The 18,093-nt window shown below is 44.6% G+C and overlaps 1 protein-coding gene across 1 annotated transcript; it reads left to right on the top strand.

Moving 5' to 3' along the window:
* The first annotated feature begins 1,644 nt into the window (after positions 1-1,644).
* On the top strand, positions 1,645-17,021 carry UTP25 (UTP25 small subunit processome component). Its single transcript, XM_056357826.1, has 12 exons — positions 1,645-1,801; positions 2,811-2,850; positions 4,087-4,336; positions 5,107-5,313; positions 7,416-7,504; positions 8,892-9,302; positions 10,361-10,580; positions 12,614-12,816; positions 14,057-14,239; positions 14,882-14,994; positions 15,425-15,670; positions 16,475-17,021. Exons 1-12 carry the CDS (start codon positions 1,701-1,703, stop codon positions 16,719-16,721), a joined length of 2,310 nt encoding a protein of 769 aa, XP_056213801.1. The 5' UTR covers positions 1,645-1,700; the 3' UTR covers positions 16,722-17,021.
* Positions 17,022-18,093: the final 1,072 nt, after the last annotated feature.

Genomic DNA, 18,093 nt, shown 5'->3' with positions numbered 1-18,093 from the left:
TTCAGCACTCCCTACTGTGTTCCCCTTTTCCCCACTGCAGGTTCAGGCTGTAACGCCCGGGGCGATCCATGCACCGTTGCTGAAGGCCCAGTGGGGGCTGCCGGTGGTCTCCCCACCATTGCCTGCAGGGGTGAGGGCCCCTCCGCCCGCTGACCCCCTGCTCCCACCGGTGGGGATGACTTTGGAGTGCCAGGCGCGCTCTGTGTACACCCACCCACCAGCCCTCTGCTGACAGGAAAGGGACACAGCCTGGAAAGGGTGCCAGTGCCTGGTGGCGGTGGCTGAGCTGCCTGCCCAGGTTACCTGCAGGCAGTGCTTGAGCTGAATTTATTGTAAAAAAAAAATAAACCAAAACTAGAAAAGACATAACCCCCTCCTCCCCACAACAGGTATCCCAAGTGTTTACAAAAATCAATAGCCCATCATAGTTTAGGGTCATGTGATATTAGTCACTGGGACTATTTTTTTTGCTGTTGCTACATTTTCTCTGAGGAAGAGAGATCTAATTTAAGAAAAGGATTATCGTACCGCACCGGGTGGCTACATGCTCTCCAGTCCTATGCGATATCGAGGTCAGTGCTGCTTTACTGCCTGTGCCTCACCCCAGAGAAGCTGAGGTGTTAATCTCCTGGGGGGCACGTCTTCTAAGACACGCTTGTGAACAGCAGCGCAATGTTTTAAGTAGTTCACAAACAGTTTAATCCTGAACACCAAATGCTACCCTCACACAAGGTGTGGGGAGGAGGGAGGGAGGAGCAGTCCCAGGAGTCTGATGTGTTTGAAGGGTTAAATTGAAATCAGGATGAAGGAAAAAGAAAATGGGGTGACAGTAGATACTGAGCTACAGGCCCATGTCTTGTAAACGGGTAGAGAAAATGTAGCTTCCAGCAAAGCTCTGAGGATCACGGGTCAGTGGGGGAAGATGCTGTAGCTCCGGCAGTGCCTGCACAAGTGTGCCCTTCGCAGCGTGCCTCTGGCACAGGGGATCGGTCTCGGCAGGTGAGGCTGCATTCGGATTATTACCGCTTCTATACCCGAACAGAGATCAGAAGTAACTTTGCATTAATCTATTAATGCTGAGGGAATTAAAAAAGTTTTCTTCACGTGAAGCTCAGAGCTTCCTCTTAATGACCGCTTCCCCCGCTGGAACCTGCGCACCGGGTGCCCCGTGCTTGCGTGGTCACGGCCCGGGTGCGTACGGGAGAGCGTCAGGCTGGTAACGCCCAGCAGCCCCCCGCCGCGGGACAGTGTCACGGCGGGACCCCGGGGCACCCCTCGGCCGCCACCGAGTCGCCGTGGCTTGTGACCGTTGCGGGAACGCCCAGTGGCCCATGCGAAGCCCCAGGTCACGGCGTGCGTTCCGGGATCCCGGCTGTGAAAACGATTTGGGACCTGTAATCCCCGCCGATACTTCGCCCCCCCCGCCCCGGCTCGCCCGCCCCGCCCCGCTCCCCTCCACGGGACGCTGCGGCCACCTCTACCAAGCGCTGCCTGGCGGCGGGGCGAGGCTCGGCGCGTGCCCGGGGACCTGCCCGTCGCCTCACGGCTCCGCCTTCCCCCGACGGGGCTTGGCACGGCACCCGCCCCTGCCATCCCCGGGGCGGTGCCGAGCTCCGGGCCCCGCCGTGCGACAGCGGCGCGACAGCAGCGTGCCGTAAAGCGCGGCGGGAGCGCCCCACGCGGTGGCCGCTGCGGCCGGCATGGGGAAGCGGCGGGGTGAGCGGGAGCTGCTGCGCAGCCTGAGCAAGAGGCAGAAGAAGCACCTGAGGGAGTTCGGGGAGGAGCACCCCTTCTATGACAAGTGAGTGCCTGGGTGGGCGCGCTGGCTTCCAGCGGCCGCCGGGAAAGGGCTCCCCGTGGGGCCGGCTGCTCCGGGCCCCTGTAGCCGCGCTCAGCCCGCGGGCGGCCCGGGCGGCGGCTGGTCCCCGCCGTGCTTTCCCCGGGCTCCCTGATGGGTGTGTGTACTGGGGGGAAGCGGGACGGTGCACGCTGGAGCCGCGCTCGGTGCCGGGCTGCCGCGGTGTGCCCGTGCCGGGTCCGCAGAGGCTGCGAGAGCAGCGCTGGAGCGGTGCGACCCGCGGCGGGCGGCCGGGCGGGCAGGGTGTGGGGCTGCCGGGGCCAGCCTGCGGGCAACCGGCAGCCACGTCCAAGCCCGGTGCGGTTCGGTGCTGCCGCAAGGCCCGGGAAGGCGCCGCCGTGCCGCCCGCCCGGTTTAACGCAGCGGGCGGGCGGCCTTCGTCCCAGGACCCTCCCGGCCTGTGTCGCGGGGGCGGTAGGCAGAGCCCGGCCCCCGGGGAGCAGCCCTGTGCCTCTGTCCGCTCAGCTCCCGTCTTTTGGCAAAAGCTGAGGTTAGTTTAAGCCCAGCTTGTACAGCGTCTTGTTTGCAGAACTGCAGCTCTAGCACTGGTTAATTCCTGCAGCGGCGTCTTTTTCCCACTTCACAGGTCAATATTTAGTGCTAGAGGTAAGCTCTTGTTCTGTCAACCATGTGTAAATTAACCTTGTAATCACATTCCTTTGAATGCTTCATTTTCTGATTAAAGGCAGACTGTACTTTAAAACAGCTTGCTTCTTGATCAATTGTAACGCTTGAGCACCTAGGGTTCACATACAGAGCATAGCATCATCTGAGAGAGTAACCTATCAGGGTAAGTGCTGAATCTGTTTTCTTAGGGAGAATCGTGTGGTGCTTTGGTTTTAAGCTTTAACTTCTTTAAGACTCATATAACTTGTGAGTTTCCTCTCCTTATTTCTTTCATCCTGTGTATACATCACTGACAGAGTAATATATTTCAGCACTTTCCTTTCAGGGTTTCTGGAAGACCAGAAGCAACTCAAACCTGTGAACTGGTAATATATTTTTATTTCTGCCTTTCTTTCACCTTTGTGAAGTTCAGTGAAGGGGAAACGCTCAGCATTTCGCATTACCACCTTTTTCAGGCTGATTATGTTGTTCTCTTGTTGTTGTTCTCTCTGTAATCTCAGGTTGATTATGTTGTTCTGTGCTTAGGAGAAAAAAATGAATGTGACTTCTGTGTGGCTCTGAATTGTTTTCTACAATGTTAACTCAAAGCTGTTATACCATGAGAGGGCAGAAGCAGCAGGAAATACCGTAGCTGTTCCTGAATTTTTTGCATGTTACTTAATCACAGTGAAAAGTAAATCATACTTTTAAGTTGTTCTGATAATGTTAATAAACTTAGTGTTGCACAAGTTAGGAGGTGCTTCGTTCTGTCTTGAATGAAGAAATATGTTAATGCTCATTCCTCTTCTTCAGGTTGCCAGTGCTTTACTTTTCTTTCAGTCAGGATTTGGTAATCTCCTTTATCATCAGATTAAGAAAAGACTTCAAAGTTTTGATATGGAAAAATTAATTCTTCTGGTTCATTTGTTTCCTTTAGCAATTTTGTGCATTGATATTGTATTAGTGATTTTTCCTTTTTGGGCTGAAAGGAACTAAGAAAGGAGTAAACAGTGCTGCGCTTATACTCCTGGTTTTGCTGTAATTTTGGCTATAACTTGGCACGCTGTCATTGATTTGTGTGAGCCTGGGACAGAAGAGGCTCTGAGTTTAGCTTGTGTGAAGCTTAGAGCTTTACAGCTGAGCCAAACCTGACTGACTCCGTGGTGGGCTATTGTCAGCTGATGGCTAGTGCACTTACTTTCTTGAGAGCAAGAAGCATTTTCAATGTACTCTGTCCCTTGTATGTGTGCCTTTCTACAATGGCTGCTCTGTGTGTGGTTTTCTTAGGAAAATCCAGTGCCAGTTCAGTAAATGCCTTGTCTGTGGACATCAAATGTACTCACTCAGCTGAGACTGAAGGAACCAAATTTTGTGGTGCTCTAAGTCAAATCAGTGCAGAATGAAGCACTTCAGCTTGTCTACCGAGATGCTTTCAAAATCAAAATGGAAGTGTCTGGCACCACTATTTGCATAAAATGGTGGGTTTTGAAAAATTCCGTTGCATTTGTGTAAAGGTGGGATGGGAGAGTGAAAACAACACTGGAACTGGAGGTGAAGGTATCTGCCTGTTGCCTAATATAGTGTTACTGTTGTTGCTGTTACACTCGTGTTTTCCCTTCCAGTCTGAGAATTCTGACAAATCGAGTGCAGAAAGTGATTCAGAGGCTGAAGTGGAACAGGTGTCTGTGTATCACAAGCTCCTGGCTACCCTGAAGACCTCTCCTGAGTCTGAGAGTGAGGAAGAAGAAGATGAAAGCGAATCGGAAGAAACTGGAGAAAGTGAGACAGAAACGGACAGCGAAGGGTCCCAGGAGACTGGAGAAGTAGATGGAGGTGAAGAAGATAAGAATGATGTACCAGAGAAGGAAGAAGGTAGTTTGTCTTTTCCCATGCTTTGCTAAATGTTGTTTCAGTTAGAAGGTTTGAGTAACGTGTTTTAGCCAGAATCCTGGTGTAGACTGGCTTGTTGGCTGGGTGCTCTTCTGGCTTGGAGACTCTGTTGCTCTATTGTGGGTGGGAGCAGCAGCTGGTGAAGGATTTAGCAGAGGAGAGGGTAGCTGTGCTCATTTTCCAGCAGACAGCTCGCTGCTGCTTCCTCAGATGTTGTTTGTGCGGCAGCACAGAGGAAATCCACATGGAGCAGCATACCAGGGGTTCTCACCCACTCATGGGAGATGCAAGCTGTTCTCTCGCACAGCATCTGGCTTGGCTACTGCCATCGAGAGGAGGGAAAAGTTTGCCTCGTAGCAGAGGAAAGAATATGTAAATTTTAAGGAAACCTCCTTTATGGTGGGGCAACTTCATTCATGAAGTCTGCAAGGAAATTCCAGGAGAAAGGAGTCAACTTTTTATTATTTCCAGTTATTTGGGGTCTTTGGAAACTGAAACTTACGTTCCCCAAATAGGTTATTTATTTAATTTTCTCTGGGGAAACATATGTTGTGTATTATGTTACATTTGGCAGACTAGCCAGAAGTCGTCTTTGCTGTAGAATACAATGCCTACTTTAGCTTTTTTGAATAGAGTATAGGGAGGAAGAAAAATTGGTAACTCAAAGGGAACAGCCTGGCTAGCAAGAGGTGCCTACAAACAGTAACTTTTCCAGGAGAATATAACCTGTTTCTCTCTCTAACAATTCACAGCTACAGACACAGCAGAGCAGACACGTGGCCAGGAGCAGGCTGATGATGCAGGTGCCTCTTGTGACCCAAGTCATGGAGTAATTGGGGAGTTTACTGATGTGAAACACGAATCTGAATTTAGCTTGGAAACCAATTTCATGGAAGAGGAGAGTGGAGATTGCAATGCTGATAGGAGAGACAGCAATTCTTCACAAGCTTTTTCAGAAGGTAAAACACAGTATGTTTGTGTTTAGTGGTCTGCCTCTAGAGGAGTATCTGTAAATGTGTAAATTATCAAACACTGTAATGATAACGCTATGTAGCGTCTGAGTTCTGCTACATTATTCATTGTATTGCCCACATGTGAGCTGGTCCATAAGGGACGCTTAGTGCTAATGCAGATATGTAGCTGAACCATTTGTTTTCTGTAGCCCCTGTGGACTGGGATTCATGCGTAGTTCCTGTTATGACCGATAATGCTTGAAATATCAGGAACTGGAAATGTGTGTGGAGAACGTTATCTTGTTCTGTTGCTTTAATAGTAGTTTAAAAGGGTCGTGTAATATGGAGGGCCCTGTAAGCGTGCATTTGACTATGGGAGATATTCTTGGCACAGACAGTGCAGGAGATAATCACAAAGCTGACCTCTGAGGGCATCCTTCACAACTCAGTGGAGTTTCTGGAATTGAGATTCTGGGAACCTTAGGGCAGCCACAGTAATTTAGACAAATGCTCAGGGCTCTCTGAATTTTGAAGGTTATACAGAGGAGTCTGAAGGCACATGGCATCAGCGGAGCATCTGTGTGGTATCTTTTAAGGGTGTAGCCCCGAATCTCATCACTGCAGTGCGATGGTGGGTGCAATCTGAGCTCCAGTGTTGGAGGCATCCCACCATGTGTAATACAAATAACTGTGTGCACGGGTGTGTGATCGTTCAGTGATATGCCACACATTGGCACTTGCAGAGCTTCCATTCGTATTTCATGCTCTGTGGTTTTAATATCAGATGGCATAGTTTGAGAGAGAGAAATATGTTTGTAGCATCCCTAGTGATGCTGGCTTGTCATCTTGGAGCAGCAGCTGACATTAGATCTGGGAGGCAGCCTAGTTGATACATGAAATGTGTGGAAGCATCAAAGGGCCATGTGATAGAAAAAACAGCTCGTTCTTGTTACCATGAGAATATTACTTAGGCTGTTGGTATTGCATTTTAATGAGAACCATAGCTCTCCAACTGCATGTAAAGTATCCGAACAGCTTTGTTCAGCTTAAAAATGATGCACTGCTTTTCAGTGGGTTCCTGTAGCTTGGAAGTGGCTTTATAATCTAGTACAGAAAATGAGTCGCCTAAGATAGCAGAAGGGAGATGAATTTCTGCTCTAGTCTGAGGTCACTAGTATTCCTGCAAACGCTTCATGTTGGTTTCTCTGCTTTATCTGACAAATGCTGGAATCAGTAAAACTCAACTGAAGAGAGAGCTTGTATTACAATTAAGTAGTACTCTGTTCATTTGCCTTGCTGGAAAGATTTTCTCAACAGTGCCATGATCAGCAAATGTCTTGACTTTTGCCTGGGTAAGTTGTAGGTAGGCTAGATAGCCATCGACAAGTGCTAGTGTTCTCTAATTAGTTTTCTTTATGCAGTGAGTGCTGCTGTGTTGCAAGGAGTGTACAGGGTTTGGCTTTCAAAATAAGCTTTGCATGTGGCTTTGTGCATGCCAGTGTCTTTGAATATAATATGATTTTACAGTTTCTTGCCTCTCCTTTCCTTTCCAGAAAGAAATGCTGATTAGATAAGTCAGACTTTTGCTCACTTCAGGCAATTTTTGCCTCCCTTCCCCCAAACCCGCCTAATCTTTCTGTGCTTTATCACAAACTGTATTCATATCACTGGCCAAAGATGCAAAGCTCTGGGCCAGAAGCGTTTCTAAAATAAGAAGGTCAGTAAGTTCACTTGGGTCTTTACTATTGACAGCCTATTTCACCTGCAAGGGATGGATGTGTCAGAGCTTAAGGCAGAAAATTGCCACGATGTTTTCTACTACATATTGCTTTCCTGTCCAACATTTGTTTTGTGATTGAAAGTTCTAGTACTTCCATAAGTGCTTTTTTTTTTTTTAAAGCAATCTGTCAAATCTGTTCTCTCTGTTCATGTAGAGAAAATCTGACATCTTTTCTCTCATCTCCAAGTGCTTTGAAATAACTAGTTTTAACTGTGATGTTGGCCAGCGTGGAAACTCTTAATCTCATTTGCAAATCCATTCTGAAACTCAATTCCAATATTAGCTACAGTAGTTCTAAGGATATTTTTGTTGTTGTTGTTATAAATAGATCCATTTAAACAGCACATGGACAAAGAACTTGAAGAAAAAGAAGTAGAAAAAATGTCTACGCTTCCTAAAACTTCAAGTCAAAGCCAGGTAACATTCTGTGGCTGTCCAGAGTTTCTAAAGATGCCTGGATGAAAATAATCCTTTTTTTATACAAGTGAAATAGACTCAAAATGGTTACTATTAGCTTGTGGCACTGGAAACATCAAGATTTTGTCACTTGCTGAACAGTTTTCTTGACTTAGGGCTGAGCGAGAGTTGAAATTTAAAGTCTGCTGTTATATAGGCATGTGACGACACGTGTGAAAAACAGCTTTGGAGTTTGATCTGTAGTCTCAAACCCACAGGTTTTTAAGTACACTTGACAGCGGGTAGCAACCGGAATGGTTTCTGAGTGGTAACAGCACGATGCCAGGGATCTGTTCCGCAGCTGAACTTGTGAGCTTACCGTGTACAGTCCTAAAAGTACTTGTGATGCACTTTCACATTGTTGCTTCGGGATGGCTGTATCTCTGTACACATTTACAAGCCAGTAAAGGGGAGTTTAATACTTACATTGTTAATACTGGAAATAATAGGTGAATTACAGTATCAGAAACGCACCTCATTACTTGAGAGACAATATTGGTTTTCAAAATACTCATTTTTAGACAAACCTTTGCTTCCTAGCTTTTTCACATTTGATTTTGTTTTGGAGACTTGCTTTGCATTCTGGTCAGCCATATGCTGGGTGACATTCATTGGAAGATATCCAGTGGTTAGTCAGTAAGAGAGAAAGTTGGGATTTTTGTAAAACTTTATTTATTTTTCTTTTTTGGACTATGATAGCCAAAAGTACCAGTGCCACCTGAAGCAATGCATAATGTATCTTTATTTAACTTGGTGTAGCTAGTATACAGAGACAGATAGGGACAACTTGCGTGGCAGAAGGCTTACAGTTTAGAGTTTTCCCCTACTACACTAGTAGTTTTTGCCCTTAAAATCAGACAGACTCCCAACAAGATTTCATTTAGCTACTGATTCACAGTTTCCGGGTTTAGTCCCTAATGGGGTTTTGTTTCCATCTTTAACCAAAGTACGTACCTCAGTGTAGCTGACCAATAAGTGTACTCCAGGGTTCTCATCTTGTCCCTGGTTTGTACCACTGATTTGCTGCATGGGTTAGGCAGAAATTCCATCCTTCCTCTTCCTCAGTTTTGTCATCTGCAAAATGAGGATAGTTATAGACATGTCACTGCAAAATAAATCCAGCTCTACTGAGCTCAAGTTTATTGTTATTTACCCTGGCAGACTAAAAGAGATTGCACGTTGGAAAAATGGTTTCAACTGGTATTATGAAAAGATGATTTCTCAAATTTCATTAATTTGATTAAATTGCCAGCTGTGGTGATGTGCTTTTAAGTGTATGAAGTTTGGTACATATGATTCCTGAGTTGTTTTTTCTGTTGTTGGTTGGGTTGTTGGTTTTTTTTTTCAGTGGCCAAGGCTGGGCCAGCTAACATTTTCTTCCACTTTGGAGAAACACAAAACTTTGAAAGCAGACAAAGAAGTTGATATGAAACAGCTTTATCTTCACAAGCCTTTAGAATTCACTTGGCCAAAAGTGAATAAACAATTTCTGTCCTCAGTGAACAAAGCAAGTGATCCATCTTTTAGCCCGTTACAAAGAGAGCTTTTCTGTATCATGAATACGTACCGGGACTTGTTCTATCCAGAAAGAAATGCCTTAACAAACGGAGAAGAAATTAGGCATGTTTACTGCTTGCATGCCTTGAACCATGTTCTGAAGGCAAATGCCCAGGTGCTCAGCCACAATGCCAAACGAAGAGACCAAAAGCCAGGGGCCGATAATGATGACTACAGGGATCAGGGCCTCACTAGACCTAAGGTAAGAGAGCTTTGTTAATGTGATTTCCCCCATCCCCACCCTGGCCATCTGGTCAGGCTGTATAAACACCCTGGTAGTTTATCCAAAAGTATTTCTGTTGCTGCTCTCCCAGGTGACATGTACCTGGGCACGTGCTTTTCCGCATCCCTTTGTCCTGCCTGGAAGTCATCTGTTGTGGCCAGATCGCAGGCAGCACCCTGTGAGCAGCAGTGAGCACTAGGTTGTTAGCCAGCCCGTTTCTTTGCTAAGCCATGGGTTTGACCTTTTTCTTTGTGCCCCTATCACTACAGACTGACATGTCACCTGTTCCTGCCTCTCGTTTCTAAACCCACCGGTACAGAAAGGTGCCTCCACATTGAACTTCAGTGTTAGTGCAGGCAGTATAGGCTGTCACCCAGTGTGGGATGTCCCAGAAATTTTTTTTGGCCTTAGCCATCTGTAAGGACTTGCCTGCGTGGAAGGATCCTTCTGTAGCTGGGAGACTTCAGGGAATCCCAGCACTATTACCAAGGCTGCCTGCCACAGTTGGTGAGAGGGCCTCAAACCGAGCCTCCCAGGATTCGCAGCATCCTCTAGTTGATAACCAAGTGGAGCCAGCTGTGGCTAGCCTGTCGCTGGTGGTGCCAACCGCCTGTTGAACAGTTTCAAAGTTGGGTTTCAGTGTTTGCTGCATGCCTGGCAAACGCCTTTGGTTTCTGTGTTGACTCCCCAGTTAGATACTTACATTTGAGTGCTGTGCAGAAACTAGTGCCCCCCGTCCAGGAGCCAGCCACAGACCCTGTCTGGGTATTGTGGGAGCTCTTGCTTGCTTGAGGGTTAGGAAGAGCAGGAAGAACATGCTTAGTTTTCAGTTCCCCTGGGTGTGACATGGGGAACAAAACTGAGCTGCTGGCTAGTACAGCACATCCTCCCTCCTTGCTGCACATCAGAGTTGTTTTGTTTTGATTGTTGGGATGCCCTGTGGGTGCAGATCTAAGTCATAAAGTTACTTAACACGCAGTTAACTGTGAACATTCATATTCTGTGGATTATTCTGTTGTAACTGTTGATCTATGCAGGTGCTGATGATAGTGCCCTTCAGGGAATGTGCTTTGAGGATTGTGCATATTTTCATCAGTCTTCTTGAAGTGAATGACAAAAAAAAAATAGATGTAAGTAATAAAAAGCGCTTCAAAGGGGAGTTTGGCTTTGACCCGGAAGAGAAGCCCCCCAACCTGAAAAGACCTGAAGATTATGAAGCCGTTTTTGCTGGCAACATTGATGACCACTTCAGAATTGGTAATGACCTACTGAACAGATGATTTTTGTCTTGTAAAAAACTGAGAAGTTACAAGTTCTTCCTAAATGTCTAGGAGCTGTCAAGGGTGGAAATTCTGGTGAGACTCTAGGCTCTGCGGTATTCGTGCCAGTTTTGCACTGGCAGCTTGGATTTCTCTGAAAATCTTTCCTGCTTTGCCAGAACTTAAAAAGGAAGAGAAAACACAAAAGTAATTATTTTCTACCAAGCTCAGAATCACTTAAAATGCAACGATTCCTTTATTGTAGCAGGACTGTCCACACCTGATTTTAAAGAGGATAGCCTTGATTGTGCAGCAAATTCTTTCATGTTATTAAAAGAAATAAAATCTTTGGGGTTTAATCAGCCTGTTCACAACGTCCCTTGTGATCAGTAATGGTTGGAACAAAATTCAAGCGCAGTACTGAGCAAAGCAGTTTTCTACTGTACTGCCCATGGTTTTCGTGAAAGCAAAGGTGTAGCCAGCAAGTAGGACTGTTGGACAAGTAGCAGATTTGAGACTTTCATAATACTATAATCTCATGCTGTTTTAGTAACTCACTATGCAGAGAATTAGCTAGTGGCTTGGTTTCTGGAGCTGCCATGATGAGTAGGCAGTTCTTGTAACTTAACTTGACAGATCAGAGGCTTTTGAAATTACTGCCCCTTGAAAGATAAATTGGCATCCCAAGAAATTTAATGGTACAGTGGAAGGTGTGAGTGGGTCCCACTCAGTCTTTCTTCTTTCCCCAGTGCATGTCTCTTGGGCTGAGAGCATCTTACTTTCAGTAGCGTAATAATTTTCCTTTCAGTCTTCTCCCATACCACAGTCTGCTGGATCCACTTTTACTAGGTGTGAAGAAATGCTTGAAGAAACTTTGAGTGCTGTTCATTACAGAAGCAAATCATAGAAGCAGAATAATTATCCTTTCTAACTGTGCCTCACACCCTGTTACTTCTGCACAAAGATCTAATTTAAAGCGCATTTGTTATGCCTTACTAAAACCACCATTTCACATTTTTAAACAGAAAAGACTTGATGTTGTTAAAACTTATATATGCTGTGACAAGTGATACCTTCTTCCTGGAAATTCAACCAATTGTGCCTGCTTTTTTGGTCTGTGTTTATCATTGGGTTACAGTAGATAGCAGGAGGGGTCCCTGTTGCTGTCTGTGTGAAATTCTTGCCTTCAGCTGTGCCCGTGATTGCTGGCCTCACACAGAGAGGGAGAGAGGTTGAAGGGACACCTTTGTTGGGCAGACTGCAGGGGGTGGTTTGAATAAGGTCCAGACTAACTGGATTTTTAAGATCAGAAAGCTGTGGGTCCTAGCAATGTTGCCACGTAGTTATGACACAGGTAACAAATTCCTTTGATTCTTTCCTTTAACATGAGAGGTGATGCATAAGCTCCTTCATCATGTACACCACAACCTGCTGCCTGAGAAGCCCTGCCAGGGAAGGTGCAAGACTGGTTATGCTTTCAATCACCATAACATGAAGAACCTTTTCCTTTTTTTAAGTAGCAACTCTTGTGGCCCTGTGAATGCAGGCAGTTTATACCCAGGAGGTCCACAGTGTATCTTTCATGACAGATTAAAGTGTTACTGTAGTACCTAACAGCAGAGACCAAATCCTAGGATTTAGGGAGAAAGGAGCAGTAAATAGCTTCTGCTATTTTTTTTTTCTTTCTAAAGTTCTTCAGCCCCCTCATCCTCCTTTTTAGCAGAAAATCACAAAAAATGTGTTTCAGTTAAAAAATGTTGTCCAGGCTATGAAAAATCTGGAAAAAAGTACTACTGAAAGAGTTTGCTGAACTTCATGAAAATCTGCCAAATGCTTGTCAAATGGGGGTGGGGTGGGTAAGCACTTTTTGGGGAAAGAAGAGTTTCAGACAGATTGGTTTTGTCCAGCTGTAATAGTTAGTTTGTGTTAAAGGGGAGGAAATGTAGGAAGTTATGATTACAGAGCCTGCTGGAAGAATATGGTTGATAATTGACTTTAACTAAGAAAATGCTGTTGGTTGTTGTTGGACAGGGGTTGCGATTCTTCAAAAGAGTATGAGACTGTATGCACCATTTTACTCATCAGACATCATCATTGCCTCTCCCCTGGGTATGAGGACTGTTATTGGTGCAGAGGGGGAGAAGAAGAGAGATTTTGATTTTCTGTCGTCAATAGAAATTCTCATAATTGATCAAGCGGATATTTACCTGATGCAGAATTGGGAACATGTTCTGGTGCGTTTTCCATATGCATTCATTTTTCTGTTGTACTGTGTCTTCTTAGTCTGATACAACTTAGTTTTGGCAGTGAGCAGTATTGCTATTTTTTATTGACTTGATTCCAGACACGTATGTTTGTTCCTTTTCCTTCCTCCACCCTGATGTTTTCCTTATACTAAGAATATTCCTTCTACAAATTTCGGTAGTATTCGGCAGCTTTCTCTATAAATCTTAGTATTTGGTGCTTCAGTAGCGTATTTCATCAGAGATTTTTTTTTTTTATTTTGGACAGTTTTAATAATCTCACAGAATGAGATAATGCTGATTCTTTTAATCACATGTGGGAGAAAATATGCCAGCTGTCTGGCTGCCCGGTGTCTCTCTCAGCTTGCAGCCATGTGAGGAATCTGTACAGCCTAATTCGGGTTCCTCCAGAAAGTAGCAGGACCTGGTGCTTGTCTCTGCTGTCTGCAGAGATACTAAGCATTAGTTGTGTCCAAATTTAAACAGTATGAGGATTTTCCTGTACATGTTGTGAAAATAGAGCTCTTGGATTGGGCTGTTACGCAGTAATACCCGTGCTTTTTGGCTTTCCGTTAATAAAAGTTTGAAAAGTTGGGATTTTTTTCCACATAGAAGCATCTTTGAAGTACCTGGGCCAGGCATTTTGACAGCATCATGTTACTGTACATTTTGAAGGAGCCCAGAAGGTGTCTTGTTTCCTGGGGAGTTTCAGGAAAGGTACGTGAGCCTACACAATATCCAGGGAATGAGTCCTGGAGTCTGTTTCCAGGTTTTTCCTTTGGGTGCAACTGCCAGCCATGTGGTGGCAGGGATTGCCAGTCCTAGGCATCAGTCAGTGAGGCCAAAATGAGATTGATTTCTTCACTTGCACCCAGACTCTCCCTGAATGCAATGGGAACCGCACCTGGGCTTCTTTTAGCTTAGAAACCTTGGGCCCACTGACTTCAATACAAACAAACATCCCATTATACTTGTCCCGTGGGAGAAGACTGGCAGCAAGGGTTACCGTTACTGATGACTAAAGAGATGGTACCTTTCAGTTCTGTGGCAGGAAATCAAGTAAATTATTCTTACTGTGGTCAATAAATTCCAGACAGTCATGCCTTGGGAGATCATTACTGTTTTATATTCTGTGCTGTCTTGCTTGTACCTGCCCACTTTGTGCAGTTAAGGCTCTTGCAGCTTGGGTGCAGGCATGTCAGTAGCAATGCGTTTCCATCTCTCTGTGTAGCACCTGATGAAGCACATTAACCTGCTGCCTCTGGATTCCCATGGGGTAGACTTCTCCCGAGTGCGAATGCTGAATCTCAATAACTGGTCCAAGTACTACCGCCAGACGCTGCTGTTCAGCGCGCTTCAGGATCCCCAGATCAACTCTGTCTTCAACAAACACTGCTTCAATTATGTGGGGCAGGTGAGTTCAGAGATAAGCTGAAAGCCTCCTCTTAAATGCTGGTGGAAGGCAGGGGAAGAGGAACAGAAATCCCAACACATGGAAAAATTCCATAACTCAGTTGCAGAAAGACTGTGCCGGTCACTTCCATTACCCACGTATTGCAGTCTGCATCTCCGTGATGCTGTATGATGATTTCTGATGCTGTGCCAAAGACACGAAGAACTACTCTTCTTGCAGCAATACTTTATTTGATGCTTTTCTTTCATAGGTGGCTGATTTATGTCAGAAATCAGATTTCTTAATTTGACACACACCAGTTACCTTGTTTATTTTGTTGTTAAATGGAGGGTTCACCTACTTCCTTTTTTTTTTTTTTCCCTCCTTCTGTATAAGCAGCACTAATTGTTATTACTTTGAAAGAAGCAGGAAAAGTAAAAACCTTAGTTGTCTGTCTCAAATACATGGAAGTCAGGGCATAAGCAGTGGCCATGTATATTTAACATCTGGTATGTGTATACGTGAATATAGTTTTGTATTGGAGCTTTTTTAAAAGCAGCCTTGTGCACTGCTTGCAGATGTGAGTTAGGAGCAGAAAGCTGACTGGAGCGTGGCTGCCTTTGAAACACTGCTTCCCTAAATGTCCTACTTTGCTTCTCACAGGTGGCCGTACGCAACGTACCGCTCAGTGGCTCCATTAGCCATGTTGTGGTCCAGCTTCCTCACGTGTTTCGGAGGCTAGAAGCTGAAAACTCAACTGCTGTAATAGATACAAGGTACTCTGTGTTCCAGACTATTTTGCTATGCCCTAATGACTACAGTTTCAGATTTAGTTGTGTACTGTTCCCTGCAGAGCACAATGTGACTTCACCGCAGAAGTACACCTTCATTAGTCTTCAGATGAAGGCTGAAGACTGCACAGGTGGAGGGGAATACTGAACTTCTCCTTGCCAAAGGCACTTGAGAATAAAGTCTGGGAAAGGAATACTAGTCTTTACCATAACTGCAGTACTGATAAAGCCTTTGCTTTATACCTTCTACACGTATAGAAATCCTGTGAAGTTAAAGAATTATTTCTTTAGTCATAGTCAAAATATAGTCAAAATCTTCTGTAGTCGGTTCTCTGATATTGTTGCTTGAGGTCATATCAGTACTGGAAAGATAAGCGTTAACTCTGGTTAAAATATATTTGTTTTCTTAACTGAGGTTTCGGTTTTTCATCGACAAAGTGTTGCCTGAGTACCGCGATGCCATCATGTCACACACGCTCATTTATGTTCCATCGTATTTTGACTACGTGCGTCTTCGTAATTACTTCAAGAAAGAGGACCTGAATTTTACTCACATTTGTGAATACACTAAAAAGGCTGGTGTCTGCAGAGCAAGACGGTTCTTTCTCAAGGGAGAGAAACAGTTTTTATTGTTCACTGAGCGCTTCCACTTTTACAAAAGGTGAATAGTAGGCAGAGTTTTCCTCTTGAGTTGAATGTGTGCTGGTTTGGAAGTAGAGCCTGACCTTAATCATAGTTGGGCTGTATTGCTTTTTTAATCTGTTGCATCCCTCCAAGGACTAATTTGACTGAAGTAAGAGCTGTTGGTTAATTTTAAAATTTTTGCATGTTGTCAGCAGTCCCTTGCAGAGACTCTAATACTTTGGTATGTACAGGGCTTTATTTGGGAAGGTTAGTGCTGCCAAGTTCCACTGATGATAGGACAGAATAATATAGCCTGCAAAATGGGATTCATTGTGCCTTTTTATTGCGGCACAGATGAACACGAGTATTACACAAAATTCTGGAAAAGGATAATGCAATACAGCAAGCTGAGGCCACCTGGAAAATTCGCTATGTCCTGACTGGAGCTATTTAGAAGTTCCTAATGGAACAGGTTTTTTCTATTGGCAGATGTTTTGGCAAATACAAAGAGTTTCATGAGGCTCACTCTGATCAGGCTTCACTGTTTTAAAATCCAAGCTAAAGAAGCTGAATACTGCAGAAATTGGTGGTGGTCTGTACTTCAGAGGAAGTCATTGTACTTGGCAGTATTAGATATTCCTCCGCTTAAATTCCACATCTGTGTTTAGTTTTCAGTCCATGACACAGTGTTTGTAGAGTTGAACTACAACTGGCATGCATTGAAGTTGAAAATTGGAAGAATAGAGGACTGGTGTTTTAACATGTAGATTTTGCAAAAATGAGCCACAAAGTTACTTTTTTTTTTTTTTTTTCCCCCCCCCCCCCCCCCCTCCTGCTACAGGTATACGATAAAAGGTATTAGGAACCTCATTTTCTATGAGTTACCAACATACTCCCACTTCTACAGTGAGATTTGTAACATGATGAAGGCTACGGACAGTGGAGTGGATGCTACTTGGACCTGTACTGTGCTCTACTCCAAGTATGATGCTCAGAAATTGGCTGCAGTGGTTGGCATAGATCGCACAGCTCAAATGCTACAGTCCAAAAAAGATGTGCACCTCTTTGTTACAGGAGAAAATGAATAAGTGATATTGCAGACTAGACAACTGGATGGACCTGACTTGCGTTTTACTCCTAATGCACTTTTTGATGTTGCCTTTTAAAAAAGTTTTAAACTTTTTATTCCCTTTCATTAAATATTGTGTTGAAATTGTTCATACAGTATTAAATTTTGTATTTCAGTACTTTGTCCGACAAGAAACCAAGGATGTCATTCAAGAAGGCAGGAGTTGGGGAGTATCTTCTGTATAGAAACAAAATCAATCCAGAACTGCTCTTGTATATTGAAAAACTCACTCATCAGTAAGGATTGATGCTGTGACTGAGCTGCTTCACTTCATTTTCAGGTGTAGCAAACTCACCTTCTTTTACCAAAGGCAGCTTTTTCCTGTAATCTAGGGGAAGAAACATGCCCAAGTGTTTAATGTAGTCAATATTTTGTAAGCCCCCATAAGGGAGGTGCGGGCGAAGTCTCTTCAGCACAAGCCTGTTGTTGAATGAGAGTTGAACTTGCTTCAACCTGACATGTGTGAGAATCCATGAATGTGCTTGGGTAGGAGCTACGGTTTTGCAATTTCCCTGGAGTGACCTAACTACCTCTGCCTCCTATTTACAACAGCCACTCTGGCCGGTCAGTTTTACCAGGGATAAATTTTTTCCAAAGGAAAACAGAGGTGAACTTGGCCAGGCAGATGAGCCTGGCCCTGCCTGGCCCCACAATCACCAAAGCAGTGCAGAGTACAAAACCAGCTGGTGCAGCTGCAAATACCTGTGGTCTCATATCACACCATGAGTGGGCGTTTGTTCCTTTGTTTTTTCCTCTTAATGGTTGCTTATGGACAGCATGGAAGTGTCGTGATGCTGCCTCTTCTTTCTTTTCTTCCAGTGAGTCAAGGCTAATGTAAAAGGAGCTAAAAGTAGAGAGATTTTATAAGCACGTGCTAGGACTGTGGGAAGACCGTTCTGTGGAAGGAAACCTCCATCCTCTGATAAGCTTTGAGGGAGTTCTTGTCTGGGAGGCTTACGTAAATATACCAAAGTGAAATAAACTCCTTGAGTAAATAATTCTGAACAATTTTTAATCTTATTTTTGATTCCTATATTTCTTCTGTTAAACTGGGGGAGTAAGCGAAGTCCTGACATCAGACATCATTTAGTAGACATGCAAATCCATGCAGTTTCTAGCTTTGCATTTTAAGTAAAGACTTATGTTAAATTAACATATCTGCCACAGCGCACAAGAATTAAGAGCCAGCCACAGCAAAGTTCTTAGGAACATCTGTCTGCTGTACAGTAGAGACAGCAGTAGCAGCAAACAAGGGTTTTTCCTGCATGGCCTAGGGTTGACGTAGGAGAATTGTGGCTGTGCATATGAAATAGGATTAAGGAATTTTCTTC

This window comes from Falco biarmicus, chromosome 12, assembly GCF_023638135.1.
Source record: "Falco biarmicus isolate bFalBia1 chromosome 12, bFalBia1.pri, whole genome shotgun sequence".
NCBI lineage: Eukaryota > Metazoa > Chordata > Aves > Falconiformes > Falconidae > Falco > Falco biarmicus.
The sequence above is the reverse complement of the archived record's forward strand: the minus strand, read 5'-3'. Positions and strand labels throughout refer to the sequence as shown.

Excerpts from the sequence above, each read along its gene's own strand:
- UTP25 (XM_056357826.1), top strand. The coding sequence starts at position 1,701 with ATGGGGAAGCGGCGGGGTGAGCGGGAGCTGCTGCGCAGCCTGAGCAAG. Across the intron at positions 5,314-7,415 it reads TTCACAAGCTTTTTCAGAAG|ATCCATTTAAACAGCACATG; the intron begins GTAAAACACAGT and ends TGTTATAAATAG. Across the intron at positions 12,817-14,056 it reads AGAATTGGGAACATGTTCTG|CACCTGATGAAGCACATTAA; the intron begins GTGCGTTTTCCA and ends CTCTCTGTGTAG.